Source organism: Triticum dicoccoides, chromosome 6B, assembly GCF_002162155.2.
Source record: "Triticum dicoccoides isolate Atlit2015 ecotype Zavitan chromosome 6B, WEW_v2.0, whole genome shotgun sequence".
Lineage (NCBI taxonomy): Eukaryota > Viridiplantae > Streptophyta > Magnoliopsida > Poales > Poaceae > Triticum > Triticum dicoccoides.
The window spans coordinates 14,499,818-14,517,734 of NC_041391.1; the positions used below are offsets into that span (position 1 = coordinate 14,499,818).

At 46.8% G+C, this 17,917-nt stretch overlaps 1 protein-coding gene across 1 annotated transcript; it reads left to right on the forward strand.

Moving 5' to 3' along the window:
• The first annotated feature begins 7,395 nt into the window (after positions 1-7,395).
• On the forward strand, positions 7,396-10,099 carry LOC119320277 (protein Rf1, mitochondrial-like). The gene is made up of 2 exons (XM_037594399.1): positions 7,396-7,556; positions 7,657-10,099. Exon 2 carries the CDS (start codon positions 7,719-7,721, stop codon positions 9,582-9,584), a length of 1,866 nt encoding a protein of 621 aa, XP_037450296.1. The 5' UTR covers positions 7,396-7,556; positions 7,657-7,718; the 3' UTR covers positions 9,585-10,099.
• The last annotated feature ends 7,818 nt before the right edge of the window (positions 10,100-17,917 follow it).

Sequence of the window (17,917 nt, forward strand, 5' to 3'; positions counted from 1 at the left end):
CGATGCCCACGCTCTTCCTCAAGAGCGTTAGAGAGATCCGATATCTCATCGGCATAGTCACGACTATGACCTTCCATCTTAGAGATGGTTTCTTCGTGAACCTCGATCATGTCATTGGCTTCACCAAGTTGTTCCAAGAGAGCAACGAAGTGCTTCTTGGATTTGCTCTTGAGCTTACTCATGAAGGACTCAAATTCATTTACCTCCTCATTAGACCCCTTACCATCATCAAAGCCAACCGTCGAAGAAGGATTAGGAATAATGGTGGTTTCGATGTTGGGGGTTACCTTGTTGGTGGCTTTAGCCATGAGGCACTTGGCGGTGATGTTCTCGTTGGGTGAATCGAAGAGAGACACCCGGGGAGTTGTGGCAATGGCAACGGATGCCATAGCCATTGCTTCAATATCTTCATCATCATCGTCATCCTCACGGTATTCTTCTTGAACTACCAACCCGCGAGTAGGAGTCTTCTTGGTGAAGTTGTCCTTGTTGGGGAAGGACTTGGCTTTGTCTTTTCGGATGAACTTGCCACCATTGTCTTCCCGCTTCTCGTAAGGACAATCCGCAACAAAATGGTTCACATTGCCACAGTTGAAACAAGTTCTAACTCGTTGCTTGACGTTGAGACCACTTGAGTTGTTCTTGTTGAAGTTGGGTCTTGTATTCTTCTTGCTCCAAAATTGTCTTAAGGCAAGAGCCATGTGCTCATGATAATCATTGTGTCTTCAGGGTTGCTCTCCTCATCTTCCTCTTCTTCCTCTTCTTCCACACTAACCTTGGCCTTCAAGGCAATGTTGGGCTTCTTTGCCCTTTGAGAATGGAGCACCGCATTGTCGGCGGTCTTGTCCAAGATGCTCATTGCAACGAAGTCATCCAATACTTCACTTGAGGTCATGGAGTGGAAGTCCGGTCTTTGACGAATGACGGAGGACATAGCCTTGTTATAGGGCATCATGGCCTTGAGAAACTTGCGCTTGATCCAATTGTCATCCGTGTCCTTGCTCCCGTGATCTCGGAGTGCGACCGCGAGTTTGGTCACTCTTCGAAAGAGCTCACGAGGTTTTTCATCTTCTTTCATTGCAAACTCATCGGCTTCATCTTGCACCACTTCATAGTTGGAGCGTTGAATGCTAGAACTTCCTCGGTAGAGAGACACAACACATTGCCATGCGTCTTTAGCCATGGCATGAGGTCGAAGGTGAGGGAGATCTTCGGGAAGGATTGCATCTTGGATGATAAAGAAAGCACTCTCATTGAATTGATTATCCACGGCTTTTCGAGGGGTGAAGTTGCTTGGGTCATGTGGATAGAAACCTTCTTCTATAATTCTCCAAAGATTAGTATTCACATGTTTTAAATGACGCTTGAAACGATGAACCCAAGCATCAAAATCCTCATTTTTCACAATCTTAGGAGGAGGACCGGCATGATTTAAATGAGTAGAGGGAATCGGTCCACCATAAGTAGGAGGTTCCACATGGGCAAAGATGTCGGTGCCATTTCTACCACTAGTAGAAGGACCCTTTTCACTATTAGCTTCCCCCTTGTCGGAGTTGGCATCCGTCACCTTGTTAGTGGGATCACCCACTTTCATCGGCGAGGTGGATAGTTTAAGTCCTTCTAGGAAATCAGTAAACATGCTTTTAACCTCGGTCGTCATGGAGGTTTTCAATGTGTCTAAAGCCACATTGAATTCCTCACGTGAGATCGAGGTTCCCCCATCGGCCGTAGACGAGATAGGATGCACACCGGAGTGCTCCTCCGCACCGTCGTTAGTGTCAACCATACTCTTCGGATGGCAAAGTCCTTAATAAAGAGACGAGGCTCTGATACCAATTGAAAGGATCGATACGGTTGACTAGAGGGCGGGGGGTGAAGAGGCAACTAACAATTTTTAAGCTTTTCTTTAACAATTTAAACCTTGCGAAAAAGTAGGTTGTCTAGATATGCAACTAAGTGGACAAACTATAACATGCAATGACAACTAGCACACAAGCAAGCAATAGATACAACACAAGTAAGCTTGCAAAAGTAAAGGCACGAAATAACCAAGAGTGGAGCCGGTGAAGACGAGGATGTGTTACCGAAGTTCCTTCCTTTTAAGGGGAAGTACGTCTCCATTAGAGCGGTGTGGAGGCACAATGCTCCCCAAGAAGCCACTAGGGCCACTGTAATCTCCTCACGCCCTCACACAATACAAGATGTCGTGATTCCACTATTGGTGCCCTTGAAGGCGGCGACCGAACCTTTACAAACAAGGTTGGGGCTATCTCCACAACACTTGGAGGCTCCCAACAACACCACGAAGCTTCACCACAATGGAGTATGGCTTCGAGGTGACCTCAACCGTCTAGGGTGCTCAAACACCCAAGAGTAACAAGATCCGCTAGGGATTAGTGGGGGGAATCAAATATCTCTTGGTGGAAGTGTAGATCGGGGCCTTCTCAACCAATCCCGAGCAAATCAACAAGTTTGATTGGCTAGGGAGAGAGATCGGGCGAAAATGGAGCTTGGAGCAACAATGGAGCTTTTGGGGGAAGAGGTGAGTCAACTTTGGGGAAGAAGACACCTTTATATAGTGGGGGAAACAATCCAACCGTTACCCCCCCAAACAGCCACGCACAGAGCGGTACTACCGCTTGGGCAGGGTGGTACTACCGCTGATAAGAGGTACTACCGCTCCCTCCCAGCGGTACTGCCGTGCTGACGAGGGATGCAGGGTCCTGGCCCCAGAGCGGTACTACCGCAGAAGTATTGGCGGTACTACCGCTTGGAGTGGTACTACCACCACTACTGCCGCTACTAGTACCGTAAAACCCGACACGAAAAACAGCGGTCGAGAATCGAGGCGGTAGTAGCACGGAACCACTGCGCTACTACGGCCGAAATTCGCAAGCGGTACTACCGCTCGGGGAGCGGTACTACCACTTGACGTGCTTCGGCGATACTACCGCTGAGGACCGCGGTACTACCGCTGGGACAGGACAGGCAGACACAGATTAGGAAAGATAGCTCCAATGAAGCGGAAAGAAGCATCGAGTGTGATAAGGATGTGTACGTGTTGATTCCACCCTAGCCTTACCAAAGCGGATCCCCTCTTGATAGTACGGTGACTCCTACGAAACTAGACCACCAGCAGAGAAACGAAGGAGCTACACCGTCTTGAATAAAACTCTGAGGGGAAGTAATCATCTCGTGCCAAAGGATGAATCTCTGAAAGAACTCAATGCACACGATTAGTCCGCAAAAGCATTGTCATCAATCACCAAAACATCTTGGGGATAAATATGCCCTTACAGTCGTGTGTGAGGCTTTTCTCCGGATTTCACCTCACTTCGGCCTGTGGCTGAAGATTTTCAATGTGAAGCCCAAGGTGGTGAGTGGCGAGCACGCCGAGTGTGGCGGTGCCATGGTGAGCAATATGCCCAAGGTCGTTTGGCCGACGGGTGCCTTCAACGACTCCGTCAAGGAGTGGCAGCAGCGGTGGTTCTATATTACCGAACCGCGCGGCGAAAGGTGGGCTGCAGCTCCCGAGTTCAGATCCGGAGCCCCCCTGCAGCTCACATCCTGGCCCAAGAAGGGCCCGAACTGGTCCCCGTCCGATGAGCTGTTACTGCTCCAGACGCGCGTCCAGAGTGTGGTCAACAAGGACGTCAAGCTCGTCGATGTAGTCCAGGTGATGTTAGTTCGCCTGGTTCTCCCTTGCCAGTGTTGAGCCTGTAATTTGTGGGAGTACGCCCCAACCGAGCACCAAACCCTTCGGGAGCTTTATGATTCCTCCCACAAGGATATCTGGAAGGTGTTCTTCAAGTCCGGCAAATCATGGCCGGGCTCCGCCGAGGACCGTGGGTATCAATTATCCCATTCTACAAGCCTGGTAAGTTATGGCTACGCTCTGTCCATCCATGCTTAAGTTGGCATGTCCTGAGGGAGAGATTTTTATCATGCTTTATCATGACCCCAGGGATGGATAAAAAGGTGGAGCGGATACACTGTCCGGCCCCGCTACCGGAGGAACCGGCCGGACCTCTTCTGACGAAGATGCTGGTCCCCACGCCTTACGAGGCGCCAAAGAAAGAGGCCTCCAAGAAGGTCAAAAAGACATGGAGTGGCCTCCGTCGCCGCGAGGCTTCGGACGCAAAATCCGAAGACTCCAGCGACGATCCTTCTTCCGAAGACGAAGAGGAGGAAGCAGAGGAGGACGAGCCTCACTCTGGAGGTGGGAAGAAAAGGTCGGATTCCTCGTCCCTGGAGGCCGAGTCACCCAAGAGGGGGAGAGGTTCCCTTCCAGAGGCATCCACCATGGCTACCAATAACAGCCCGGAGTGGGATCCCAGGGCCTAGCCCCTGGGAAAGTCGTAAGTAGCTGACATCCGAACACGCATTTGCGTCCAGGGTCGTTCGGGTACAGTAGTTTTAACTGTCGCCATATTTCATACAGCCCGGCGAGGTCTTACGCCGGACAGTCCTCATCAGAGGATTCACTGAGCTCGGACGCTTTGGCGAGCGAGACGCCTCCAGAGGCCCCTTCCCCGAAGTCCAGGCGCGACACTGAGGTGTCATCTCAATGAGGCCCGGACCAGGGGAGGCATGTCTCTGGGGCCGGACACACGGGGGCGGCGGCCTCCCGACGTGTCGATGGTGGGGGCGATCTCGGGTTTGGACCACAGCCGGACGAGGTCCTGGAGACCTCTAAGGCTCCAGGATCGGGCGAGCAGCCACCTTCGACGGTGGGAGGCTTGCCTACTTCGCCGGCAACCTCTGTCCAAGAAGAGCTGCCTGGCGGTCTATCGACAGCGTTAAAGAGAGCGTCTGTCGTCGATGAACATCGGACCCTCATGGGTGCGGTGATTGAAAAGATTCAGTCCGCCGAGAGCGGGCTGAATGAGTCCTGCCTTGGCCTTATAAAGGCCTTTGAGGTATGTTTTCTAAGAAACCTTTGAGGAATCGTCGTAATATGAGTAGTAGCCCCTGATACACTGTCCGACGAAAGAGAGAAAGAGCCGGACAGGGGATCAAATCCTCTGCTTTTGCAGGAGCCTTTGTTAATGACGTATACCCCTTTGTGTGAAAACAGGCGTCTGCAGAGAAGACGGCCGCTCATAGTGCGGAAGAGTCCGGACTGAAGCAGAGCCTGGAATGGGCCGAAGAATAACTTGGCCGTGTAAAGAAGCAATTGGAGGACAAGCAAGGTATGTTGAAACATTATCTTGAATTCGGCACGAATGAGTAATTGTGCCTAGTGAAAAGTATATGTATTGTATGCTCTAGGAGCGAGTGCCGAATATGAGGCACTAAAGAAAGCTGTGGCTGATGCTAACGAGAAGGCTGCCGCCGAACAGGCGCTTCGTGAGAAACACGAGGCCAGGGTCATCGCGGTTGAGCGAGAGCTCCAGGAGGCTGTGAAGAAAAGAATCCGAACTCGCCCAAGCTCTCCAAGCCGCGGAAGATGCTCAGGAAGAAGCCCGAGGTGCTGTGCGGGACATCCAGGAGGCCCGGAAGGTTGCGGCTGGTAAGGTCTTTTGTATTCATGGACATTTGTACATGATAATGAGGAGAACTCTAAGAGATAAGCTGAATTCTTGTTTTTCCATGGGCGTTTGCGGATCTGCCTCGTAGTATATCAGATACCGCCCAGTTCTACCGGACCGAGGAGAAGAAGTCTTCGGAGAGGGATTTCTGGTCGCAGTATTTGGCGCCGAACTATCCGGTGCCATTTATCGATCAGCTGAAGCAGCTGGTCAAACTGCACCAGGCAGCCGAACTAGCCATGAAGGACTTAGTTGTCCGGCTGTGGCCCGCGGAGCCAATTCCGAGCAGTTACTTCGGACTCGTGAAGCGGATTGTGGGCGCCTGTCCTTGGCTTGATGCTGTTAAGCGATCGGTCTGTATAGAGGGTGCGCGCATGGCTTTTGCCCGTGCGAAAGTGCATTGGGGGAAGCTTGATGCGGAGAAGCTGATGACTGAGGGGCCGCCAGAGGGTAAGGAGCACCGCAAGCCCGAGCTGTACTATGAAGGTGTACTGAAGGGGGCCTGCCTTGTGGCGGATAAGTGTACCAAAGACATTATATTTCCCTGAGGGCATTCGTGCCGTTCTTTGTAATATGGGATAATGGCACTTTTTATTATTTATTGCCTGTTTTATTTGAACATTTGTTCTTCCTGTGCGGTTGTTTAGTGTATGTAAATCCTGAGAGTTGGCCAGTCGTCGGCTTCTGCCCCCATGAAAGAAATACGGGGGTGTTCGGGATATATCTGAACACGCTTTATCCCATGGCTGGGTCCTTTTAAGGAGGTGTTCCTCACCACGAACCAGGCAATCGGACTATAGGGCTTTACCACTCTCACTTAGCCATAGGAACTCGAGTATGGTCGGCGCAGCCCCTAGTGTTCGGAAGGCCGCACTAGGGGCTCTATTGGCGCCTGATCGGAAGACCGATCCGTCGCACTCTGCATTTATAATGGCGTTATGCGAAATAAATCTTTAAGGATTTTACAACCTCTCGAACAGCTGACCAGCTCTCGCTGTATCATGACAGTCGGTTTTCGGCTTTCTCTACTGAGGTGCTCGTCAGGCAGAACCGGGACAAAATCGCAGTAGTTCTTCCAGCGCTACCTTAGCCGATGGGGCAGAACGTAAGGTACCAAAACATGGGAGCCGGGCAAACCCAACCAATGACCCAAGACATGATTCGGAGCTGATGCATATAGTGCTATAAGTTCGGGGTGCCGAGCGACGGAAAAGGTGGTCGGACTTTATTGCCGTACTGTGAAGCCCCTGGCATAATCGGGCATAACCCAAGGCGTGGGTGACGTTTTTGACAAAGAGGCGTCGATGAAAAACGGCAGGCGGTAAGCGTTATTTAAGTCTACGCATTGTAGTAGGATGATATGTCTATGCATATGAGTATGATTTATGATTATGAAAAGAGGTGTTTTTGGCGGTTGACTATTTGGCGTTGCTTTGTTGCTCGGTGTTCCCTCTTGACGGTTGTGTCGTTGGTTGTGTTGTGATCTTGTTCGTGGCCAGGTCATTCGCGTGTGCCCCATGGAGGGTTTGTAATTTAGGTTTTCGCACGGTTCTCCTCTAATTAACCGGGCAACTCTCTTCTTCTTAATCAATAATCAATAAAAATGGCAAATCTTTTGGCTCGTTTAAAAAAAAAAGTTCTTGATCTTGCACCCAATCTCCCGACTCAGTTTTGAGGCTTTTAATAAGGCCTTTTTTTTTCAGTTCACGATACAGGCGTGCGAAGCCACTTCTTCAGAGAGCCGAGGTCTCGTCTCAGGCCAGCGCCGGCGGCGGCGGCGGCGGCGGCGGCGGCGGCGGCGGCGGAAATACGGGAGTGGCGGCGGGCTCTCGAGGGCCGTCCTCACCGGCGTCGGCGACGCAGCGCGCGACGACGGAGGTTCGTCTCGTCTTCATCGGCGTCAGAGCCGCTGCAGCCGGCACCGAGCGGCAGAGATCTCGTCCTCGCCCCCCTCAACGCTGTGGCCGTGTCGACCAGCTCGCCGGCAGCCGGATCTCCTGTATAGCAGCTGCATTGATCTAAACGGTGAGCATCCTGGCAGTAAACGGCGCTGGCGACCATGGAGCAAGCTCCTCCTTCTTGCTCTGCTTTCCCTCCTTCTAACCCCAGGTTCATTCATGCCCAGGCTGGGCGGCTGCGGTAGGTGGTGAGCGGCGGCGAGGAATTCTTCAGGCACATCTTGGAGCTATGAGCCGCCGCCTTGTCCCCGTCGGCAGACGCATCTTGGAGCAGAACATCAAGGGTCGGTACCACGCGGGAGACATTGGCACCGAGGATGCACTCCACCTGTTTGACGAATTGCTCCAGGATGCTCAGCCCTCCTCGATCCATGCCATCAACTGCCTCCTGACCATCATCCGCCGTGATTGCCCTGCACTGGGCGTCTCCCTCTTCAACCGCATCGCAAGGGCCAAGGTGGCACCCGACATTATCACCTATGGCATTCTAGTCGACTGCTGCTGCGGTGCTGGCCGCTTGGACCTTGGACATGCTGCCATGGGACACATCATTAAGTTGGGATTTGCAGCAGAAGCCATCGTCAATTTCAATCACCTACTCAGAGCCATCTGCGCCGAGAAGAAGACCAGCTACGCAATGAACATCGTACTCCGGCTAATGCCCGAGTTTAACTGCATACCAAACATTTTCTCCTACAACATTCTTTTCAAGGGTCTCTGCAACGAGAAGAGAAGCCAAGAGGCTCTTGAGCTGATTCAAATTATGGTTGAGGATGGAGGTTGCTGCCGACCTGATGTGGTGACCTATAACACTGTAGTCGATGGCTTGTTGAAAGAGGGTGAGGTAGGCAAGGCTTACAGCCTATTTTCTGAAATGCTACAGAGGGGGATTTCGCCAAATGCTGTGACCTATAGCTCAATCATCTGTGGCATGTGCAGGCTTCATCTGATGGACAAGGCTGAGGAGGTTCTTCAACAGATGTTTGATAGAGAAATTCTGCCAGATGTTGCTACATATACTAGTCTAATACATGGATATTATTCATTAGGACAGTGCGAGGAGGTGGATCGGATTTTCAAAGAAATGTCTAGAAATGGTGTTCAACCAGATATCGTAACTTATAACATACAGATGGATTATCTTTGCAAGAATGGAAGATGCGCAGAAGCTAGGAAGATTTTTGATTCCATGGTCAGTTTGGGCCAAAAACCGACTGTTACTACCTACAGCATTCTGCTTCATGGGTATGCTATGGAAAGATCTTTTCATGATATGAATTGTCTCATTGATTTGATGGTGGGAAATGGTATTGCTCCAAATCATTTTATCTACAACATACTCATATCTGCATACGCTAAAGAAGAAATGGTTGGTGAGGTAATGCATATATTTACAAAAATGCGGCAGCAAGGATTGAACCCTGATGTTGCGAACTATGGAGCGGTAATAAACTTGCTTTCTAGTATTGGCCGAATGGATGATGCTATGTCCCAATACAATCAAATGATAACTGAAGGATTACTCCCTGGTATCATACTTTTCAGCCAACTTATTAGTGGTTTCCGTACTTGTGGCAAATGGGAGAAGGTTCATGAACTATTTTCTGAAATGTTGGATCGTGGCATCTATCCCAACACTGTGTTCTTCAACACAATTATGGATCATCTTTGCAAAAATGGAAGGGTTATGGAAGCCCAGGATCTCTTCGACCTGATGGTACACATGGGTGTGAAACCTGACGTGTGTACTTATAGCACACTGATAGGTGGATACTTGTTCGTTGGTCAGATGGATGAAGTGAGCAAGTTACTTGACAATATGGTCTCAATTGGCTTGAAACCAAATGTTATCACATATACCATATTGATTGATGGTTACTGTAAGAATGGAAGGATAGATGATGCATTGGTTGTTTTCAGGGAAATGTTGGCCGGGAAGGTTAAGCCTTGCATTATCACTTTTAATATTATGATTGGTGCGTTGCTTAAAGGTGGCAGGAAGGAAGAGGCTAAAGATTTGTTTGATGGTATCTGGGCCAAAGGATTAGTGCCCACCGTTGTTACATATAACTTAATGATACAAAAACTTATATAAGAAGGATCTCTACAAGAGTCTGATGATCTATTCCTTTCTATGGAGAAGAATGGTTGTCCTGCCAATTCCCGCATGCTCAATGCTACAGTTAGAAGGTTACTTCAGAAAGGGGAGATGCTCAAGGCTGGGACTTATTTGTCTAAAATTGATGAGAGGAGTTTCACCGTTGAAGCTTCCACAACTAGCTTGTTGACTGCACTTGCTTCAGTGGGGAAATGTCAGGAATATAAGGGGTTACTGCCTGAAAAATATCACTCTTTTCTGGAACAGGGCACTGATTGAAACCTTTTCTAGAGATTTTGCCTAGGTGAACTTTTCTTTTCTAGAGCAGGGCCGTGATTGAAACGTCATATTTTACAAGAGTATTCATTGAAGTCCCTGGGTAAGTTATAGACTTTATTTGTTCCATTAAATGAATAAAGTTCATAAAAATTTCTTTTTTTATATAGAGAGTACTTGAAAGATATATAAACAAGGCTGGCTCTTTTTAATGAATAAGAATCAAATTTTGCATCTGTACGTCCATATTTTTTTCTTCAAACTTTGGGCACTTTTACTAGTATTGTCCGTGTTTAATACTTCCGATTGACAGGAGGCAAGGTTACTATGTTTTGCAGAAATTTATATTTGTCTAATTGTATTATTGTACAGCTACAGATGAGAAAATTTTGCGGTTCCAATAAAATTCGTTTTGATGTGGTTTTCACATATCACTTAGTATCAGTTTTAGAACGATAGTACTTGCTCTATGTCAGTGATAAACTGGGTGTGTCGTCTCATGTAAGTAGACTGCCAACCAATGTACTCCCTCCGTAAAGAAATATAAGAGTGTTTACGGAGGGAGTATTAGTTGCTACTGTTACTGAAACAACACACAGGTTCTTCTAACTCCACACCTTTTTGCTGGCTACATGTTTTCTGAAGGAAAATTGGAGATTTACTTTCTTGGGAGTCTTGCTAGTTGCTCTTACCATGGATTGTAATAAGTAGGTGCTGAGAATGAATTTCTTATAGGTTCCATAGGTCCTAAGCAGGCATGCACAGCATAAGAAACAGAGCAAGGAAAAGGGGGCTGGCAGGATGTACAGTACTTCTTGCTCTTACAAATATGTTACCCCTTCTGTGATCATGTTCACCTATGTTCTTTGCTAATGCACTGGGCAGACACGTTATCAGGTACAGCCGAAGGATGCTCTTCTTCAAGGTTCAGATATGCTTCTGAATCAGGTGATGAATGCTCAGAATAAAAGTGTCGTACAGTTTTCGCTTGCTGTGTGATCTTTCACTTTGCAGGCCGCATCCAAATTCTTAGCGCATTTGGTGATAATGTCACTAGGTTTCCCCCGGAAACCAGTAGCTGTTGGACAAAAATGGTGCTATTAATATGGATCGGAGGGAGTAATATATTTCCGGATGATCCAGATATTAGCTAGCAGATTGCAAAATCCAGAGCAGGACAGCTGAGGGTGTGTGCTGACTGCTCTCTCCAGGGCTGCCTTTGTGGCTTCAAGAGTGCCGTGCAGTCTTCATTATAAGCTTGACAGAGAACCGGGCGTCGACCCGTTGGTTGGGCAGCTGGGTTAGCTGCCAGCCCGCCCGCGTTCGAGCCTCGGCTCTAGCGCGTGGTGCTCGCGGAGTTTTCTCCTATAAAAAACGCCAACAAGGGTTAGCCCTGGGTTGGTCTCATTTTTTATTTCTTATAAGCTCGACACTTACATACGACGGTCATGGACTGTGGTGGCATTCTCGATTCCAAAATCAAAAGGACCAGTACCACTTAGAATACCAGTATAGAATAGATATTCATTCATTGTTGGTCTGAAACAAATCTCGAGCATTTGTAACTTGAGCATGGATTCTACTTCAAGCATCATCTCTATTATATTCCGAACCCATGGTACATGCTGTAAGCAAAATTCCTCGAGCACGGGAATCCCATTTCTCCTCTAACAATCAGGTGTCCTTTTCTTCTATTAGTATCTAAACGAGGAGAGTAGGTAAGTCTACAAGGATGCAGAGGTCTTCATGCTTGACCCTCTGCAGCACAAACTGTAACTGCTAAAGGATGACGAGGGAGCCATCCAATAGCTTTCATGCACTCCCTTGTATCTTCAGTGGCTTTTGATCATCGCTAAGATCGATATTCAGCTTCCTCAGATTCTGTAGATGGCCAAGATCTTGAAGAAATTAAATTGGCTGCTTGAATAGTCCGACCTGTTTCAACATCTCTAGAGCTTGCATCTCCCCAATTCCTCCTTCAGGAAATTTAGCAAAGTCTCAAATGCTTCAACCCATCTAGAGAAGGGATTCCCCACAACAATCTAGATACTTGAAGTAATCGGGCATGAGACAATACAAGACGAATCTCTAGAAAAGAATCGCTCTCCTGCTAGCTTGGAGGAAGAGTTGACGAACTTTGCTTCGTATCTGATCATCTGATCAATAGTTGGACTGGTAACACGATGGTGTAACAAAGTTCTCTTAGATTGGCTTGGATATAATGAAGTCCATGACTGTATCATGAACTTGACAAGTTTTAACATTACCATATTGGTCTGTCTTTAGGTTGGATCAAACTTCTATTCACGAGCTCACTAAAAACACCTCTATCCTAACTCATGTACTACATATCTTCATTCTCCATGAAAGCATCCTTCAGGAATCCAACTTGTTATGTGGTCCTTCATCTTAATAGTAGATCATTTTGTGAACATATTGAGGTATAAGAGACATGATTTTAGATGAGGATGAAGATCACAGTAACAAAGTGACAAAATCATCAAAATCTTTTCCGTGAAGTCACTTGTTTCAAGTGCACAACCAACTGAATTTGCTATGTGATTTATGAGTGATATTAGTGTGGCTTTACTATGGAGAGAAAACACTGAAATAATAAATAAAATAAAAAGTACATTGTTCTTGACAAACTACCATCAATAAGAAAAGTTGACACAGGTGATTAAATGGCGCAAGGCATGACTGGGCCACCACATTAATGCCTCCAATTTTTTAGATGATGACATTTTTGACATTTGCAGGGTCTCTATTTAAGCAGCACTATATAGGGGCTGAGTAACTGAGAGTACCAAAAAAAGGCATGGCCAACATTTATCAGCGTGCATTTACCAGGCAATACCGCCAATATATATGACAATCAACAACACTATGACACAATGTGCACACAAAAGATACCAAACTAGCTAGTTCTAGAATAATATGACTATCTTTTGGGACGCAGCAATTCGGTGCTCGAGCTCAACTGCTCCCGAAATCGCTAGCGTTGGCTCATGTATGGGGATTTGCAAAAAGCGGTCTGTCGCGTCTGCACCGAGACAGCGAAAAAAGGGATACGCCGCTTATACGGGAGCGAACAGTGCAGCCGTGCGGGCCCAAAACGTATGGGTGGACCAACGTCCGTGTACCAGGCCGTCTACCTTTTGGGCTGAGCCCGATGTGGAACAATTACTCCCTCCGTCCCGAAAAACATGTCGTGGGCACAATTCATGGGTGATTTTGCAAAAAAGCCCTCGTAGTTTTAAAATCGTCTGAAAGAAGCCCCTCCGCTCCATGTCTTCTTCCTCCGTCGTCGATAGGGCCGGCGCCGCCCAACTGCCGCCGTCGTCGTCATCGCCGCCCATCAGGAAGTGCTCCGCCGCCGTCGCCAAGTACCTACTCCGCCGCCGCCGTCGCCAAGTACCTGCTCCGCCGCCTCCCCCGCTCAGACCTGCGTCACCGTGATCCCCTCCCGCCTCGATTACCTGCGGGCGTCGTCGGGACCTCCGGCCACGTCCTCCTCGAGCTTGCGGGCGTCAACCTTGAGCTCCAGCGCATCCTCCTCAAGCTCCAGCGCATCCTCCTCGAGCTCCCGCGTGTGCATCGCCGCAATTCCTCCCGGCTGCGATCCCCTACGGCCGTCGCTGGAAATTGCCTCCATGATTCGGTGGACCAGGAGCTCGCGCTCTGCCTCCTCGATCTCCCGCGCGTCCTCCTCAATCTCCCGCGCGAGCCCGTGCAACTCCTTCTCCTCTGCCCGCGGGCCCGTGCGGCTGCTTCTCCCCTACCGCCGGTGGAGCTCCTCTGCCCGTACAGCTTCTGCTCGTCTACTAGTACTGCTGCTGCTCGTCTGCCGATGCTGCCGCCAGAGCTCCTGCTCGTCAGGAGGAAGAAGGTACCGTAAGGAGTTGCTCCTCTGCTCCCTGTGCTGAATATGATCAGTGTATTGTAAGGAGTTGCTGCTCTGCTCCTGTTCGTCAAGTGTAAACTGAATATGATTAGTGTTAACTGAAAAAAATCAGTAGATATCAGCAGAGCAATTATGATCTGAACAAACACTGTCAAGTGTAAACTGTACTCCAGGGAAAGGTATGGAGTGGATGTGGAGTGTAAACTGTCAAGTGTCAATTATGATCAGAGTATAATTCAGTCAGTCAATGTAGTGTAAACTGTCAGGTGTCAATTATGATCAGAGTATAATTCAGCCAGTCAAGTGTCAATTATGATCAGAGTATAATTCAGTCAGTCAATGGAATTTATAAAGCTCTTTATCTTCATCTTGCTCTGTTATGGGGACATGGCAGACCAAAACCTCACAGTTTTTAGGATTCATTAGTCTCCAAACCTGAGCAATAGAAAGCAACTTGGTGTTAGGATCGACAACCACCACTACCAAAATTCCTATTCGGCCTAGTTGTAGTTGTAGATCCAAACCAAACAGACTACTCGGCGCCATGACGCAAACATGTGCCTAACAGAAGATGGGAATTTATGATAGTCGACATCTTTGGTAAACCAGGCATTAGATAATCAACTTCAAGAATTGTGTATTTTGCGCGACCTCACAAGATGTCATAATTTTGTTAAATATCTAAACTCGGCCATAATTCAGTTGAACATGCAAGGAAACATTTAACTTGTGATGTCAGTGAAAACATAACCGGACTGTTAAAATTCAGTTAAAAGATCTGTACCTTGATGCAGACTAAAGGGAGTAGGTTAACTGATTTGGTCCTGTGGCTGGTCAAACTGTACCATGCCAAAGTATTTCCTGTAGAGAGAAAAAACAAAAATAAGCAAACATAAATTGATTGGAATGTGTTGTAGTTTCACTAGGAGTAGTTTATATGCAAAAGGTAATAAATCAGTTTTGATTCTATTGACAGGAGTATATTTTTCTTGACACTTTTCTACCATAGGCATGGTACTATGAGCAAGTAAAATTCAGCAAAACTACTCTAACTAGAGTAAAATTCTGTGAACTACTCTAACTAGAGAAAATGGCTTATGGTTAGAGCAAAGTGTTTGGCTGCCATGGCAGCCTTTCTATAAATGATGCCATGGCAGCCATTTGTAGAAATGGTCCCATGGCACCATTTCTTGTTTGGGTACCGTGGCAACCAAAATAGAAATGGTGCCATGGCACCTATTTCTTGTTTGACTTGCGTACTCATTTTGTGTGTGTATATTCTTGTTATGGTACCATGGTGTACTCATCTTTTGTCATTGATGGCAGGAACACATAAATATGGATTTGAACTTGATGCCTCAAGAGGATTAACATGAAACCATTGATTTGAACTTGATGCCTCAAGAGGAAGACGATGAAGGCATTAATTTGAATTGGGTCCCTGGAGAGGAGGAACCTCAAGTGGCAGAGAATGGAGATATGAATTTGAACTTGATGCCTCAAGAGGAAGACGATGAAGCTATGAATTGGATTCCTCAAGAAGATGAAGCTCAAGAGGATGAAGCTCAAGAGGAAGAGGATGAAGTTATGAATTGGATACTTCAAGAGAAAAGAAGAGAATTGTAAGATAAGGAGATGCATGGTGTTTACTTTGCCTTGCTGGTAATCGAGCTCAGAGATGGGTCTGTTCAACCAGACGACAAGCTGCTAGTCTCAAACCTGTTGGACATAAGTGTACGATCTGTTGAAAGAATCTAGGAACAGGCTAAAAAGCAAATTGCCGATGGCAAAGAAGTAGATGTCTCAAGCAAGAAGCCAGGAAGATCCGGCCGAAAGAGAAAGGAGCTAGATCTAGAGAGGACCTCAACAATCCCACTAAATAAAAGAAGGACAATTCGATCTCTGGCACGGTCTCTAGGTGTGGCCCGATCAACCCTACATAAGAGGTTCCAGTTGAATGAGCTCAACCGCATCACAAGCACCGTGAAGCCTCACATCAAGCTAGAGAACAAGCTTGCAAGATTGAAATTTTGTATGTCCATGGTCGATGACAATTCAATCTCAACTTCCCGGGCTATGTTTAAACCAATGACGAATATGGTTCACATCAATGAGAAATGGTTTGACATGACGAGAGTGAAGAATAGTTACTATGTACTTCTAGGAGAACCTGAACCGAAGCGCACCGTGTCAAACACTCACAGCATTGGAAAGGTAATGTTCCTAACAACTGTTGCCAGACCTCGATATAACAATGAGGGGGAGCTAACATTCGACGGGAAGATCGACATTTGGGCATTCGTTGAAGAGACTGAGGCGAAGCGGACAAGTCAAAACAAAACAAAGGGAACAAAAGTGTTGACATCAGTGAAAGTAACTAGGCCTGTGTGCAGAGATTATCTAATCAATAAGGTTATCCCGGCAATTCAGGATAAGTGGCCTGACGATGATGAGGGAGCAAGAATATTCATCCAACAGGATAATGCCAAGCCTCATGTTCTTCCCAATGATGTAGCTTTTCGAGAAGTTGTGGAACAAACTGATCTTGACATCCGATTGCTACAACAGCCCCAAATAGCCCTGAGTTAAATTGTTTGGACCTCTGCTTCCATAACTCTCTCCAGTCTCTAACCGACTGCAGGTCACCTACAAACATCCAGGAACTGGTACAGGGTGTGGAAGAGGAATTCGAGAACTACGATCCCGACAAGTTGCACAGAAGCTTTATCACATTAGAAGCAGTTATGTTTGAAGTTATGAAAGACAAAGGAGGAAATCAATATAAGTTGCCACACTTGCACAAGGATCGCATTCAGAATGCTGGCAGGGAAATCATCAGTGTATATTGCGACAGTCAGGTAGTTGTTGATACTAGGGCCATTATAGAAGAAATGGAAATTGCAATAGGAAAAGAAAATAAAAGGAAAAAATTGACTAAAGAAGGGAAAAGAAAGAAAAGTAAAGGGAAGGGAAGGGAAGAAGTGGCCAGAGAAAGAATGTAGTCAAGAGGGGACAAAGAGGCCCTTATGTCATGTAGCCAGAGAAAGAATGTAGTCAATACAGGTTTGGACTTGTACTGTCAATAGAAAAAACTCATGGACACCACTGAGCTCGTCCTGGATAGGATCCTGTACAAGGCAATCAACCAGACAGATGTTCAGGCTATTATTGACACTAGTTATTTGAAAAGAGGTGTTCAACAAGGTGTGAAGAACCTGTACTGTACCGTTCCTAATTTTGTTCACAATGGCAGTAAGGTCACAATGTTCCTTACTGCTCCACAATCAACAAGATTGTACACAGGGACAACTAACAGGATTACTCCATGATGTGAACAATTAGGCATACAGTACAGAGTGACAATTAACAGCATGACTCCACAATCTGGAGATCAATTAATTGTATGCACACACCATGATGGATTGGCATTCTTTCTGAAATTAACAGGAGTTGGACCATAAACAGCAGCAGATCACTCTGAATTCCACTTACTATCCGAACTGTTTTTTTAATGGTCGATATCGGTGTTCTTTCGCAAAACAACACTATGAAGTTGAGGTGAAAATTCAGCACCCTGAAAACAGAAAGCAAACTGACACTGATGCTAATTCTGTACTCCCTCCGTCCATGAATATAAGACGTTTTTGTAGTTCAAATAACTACAAAAACGTCTTATATTTAGGGACAGAGGTAGTAGATGATTGAATTTATAGTGTTTTTGCTACCAGCTGCATATTGGTCATTTTCCTAGCAGAACTAGTAGAACTAGTGCAGAAGTGTTGATAATCTAGCAGAATTAGCAGAACTAGTGCAAAAGTGTTGATAATCTAGAGTCTCTTGTAAACTAGGAGAACTGTGTACTCCTACTAGTAGTACACAGTTAAAGAATTTGAATGGCAATGTAAAGAATTTGAATCAATGGCTATGTAAAGAAGTTAATCTTGTCACATTAGTATTTTTTCCTCTTGATATGTGTGAAGTGCCGTGCGTGTAAGGGGCTGACGAGCATAGTGTGCTTCGTGCACATCAGTTCAGCTACACCATGCACTATGTGTGCAGAGTAGTGGTTGGGTGAGTTTCTGTAACCAGCCAACAATGTCAAGTCCTGGCATGAGTTGCTAGCCAGCAAAACTATCAGAAGGGCAATCGT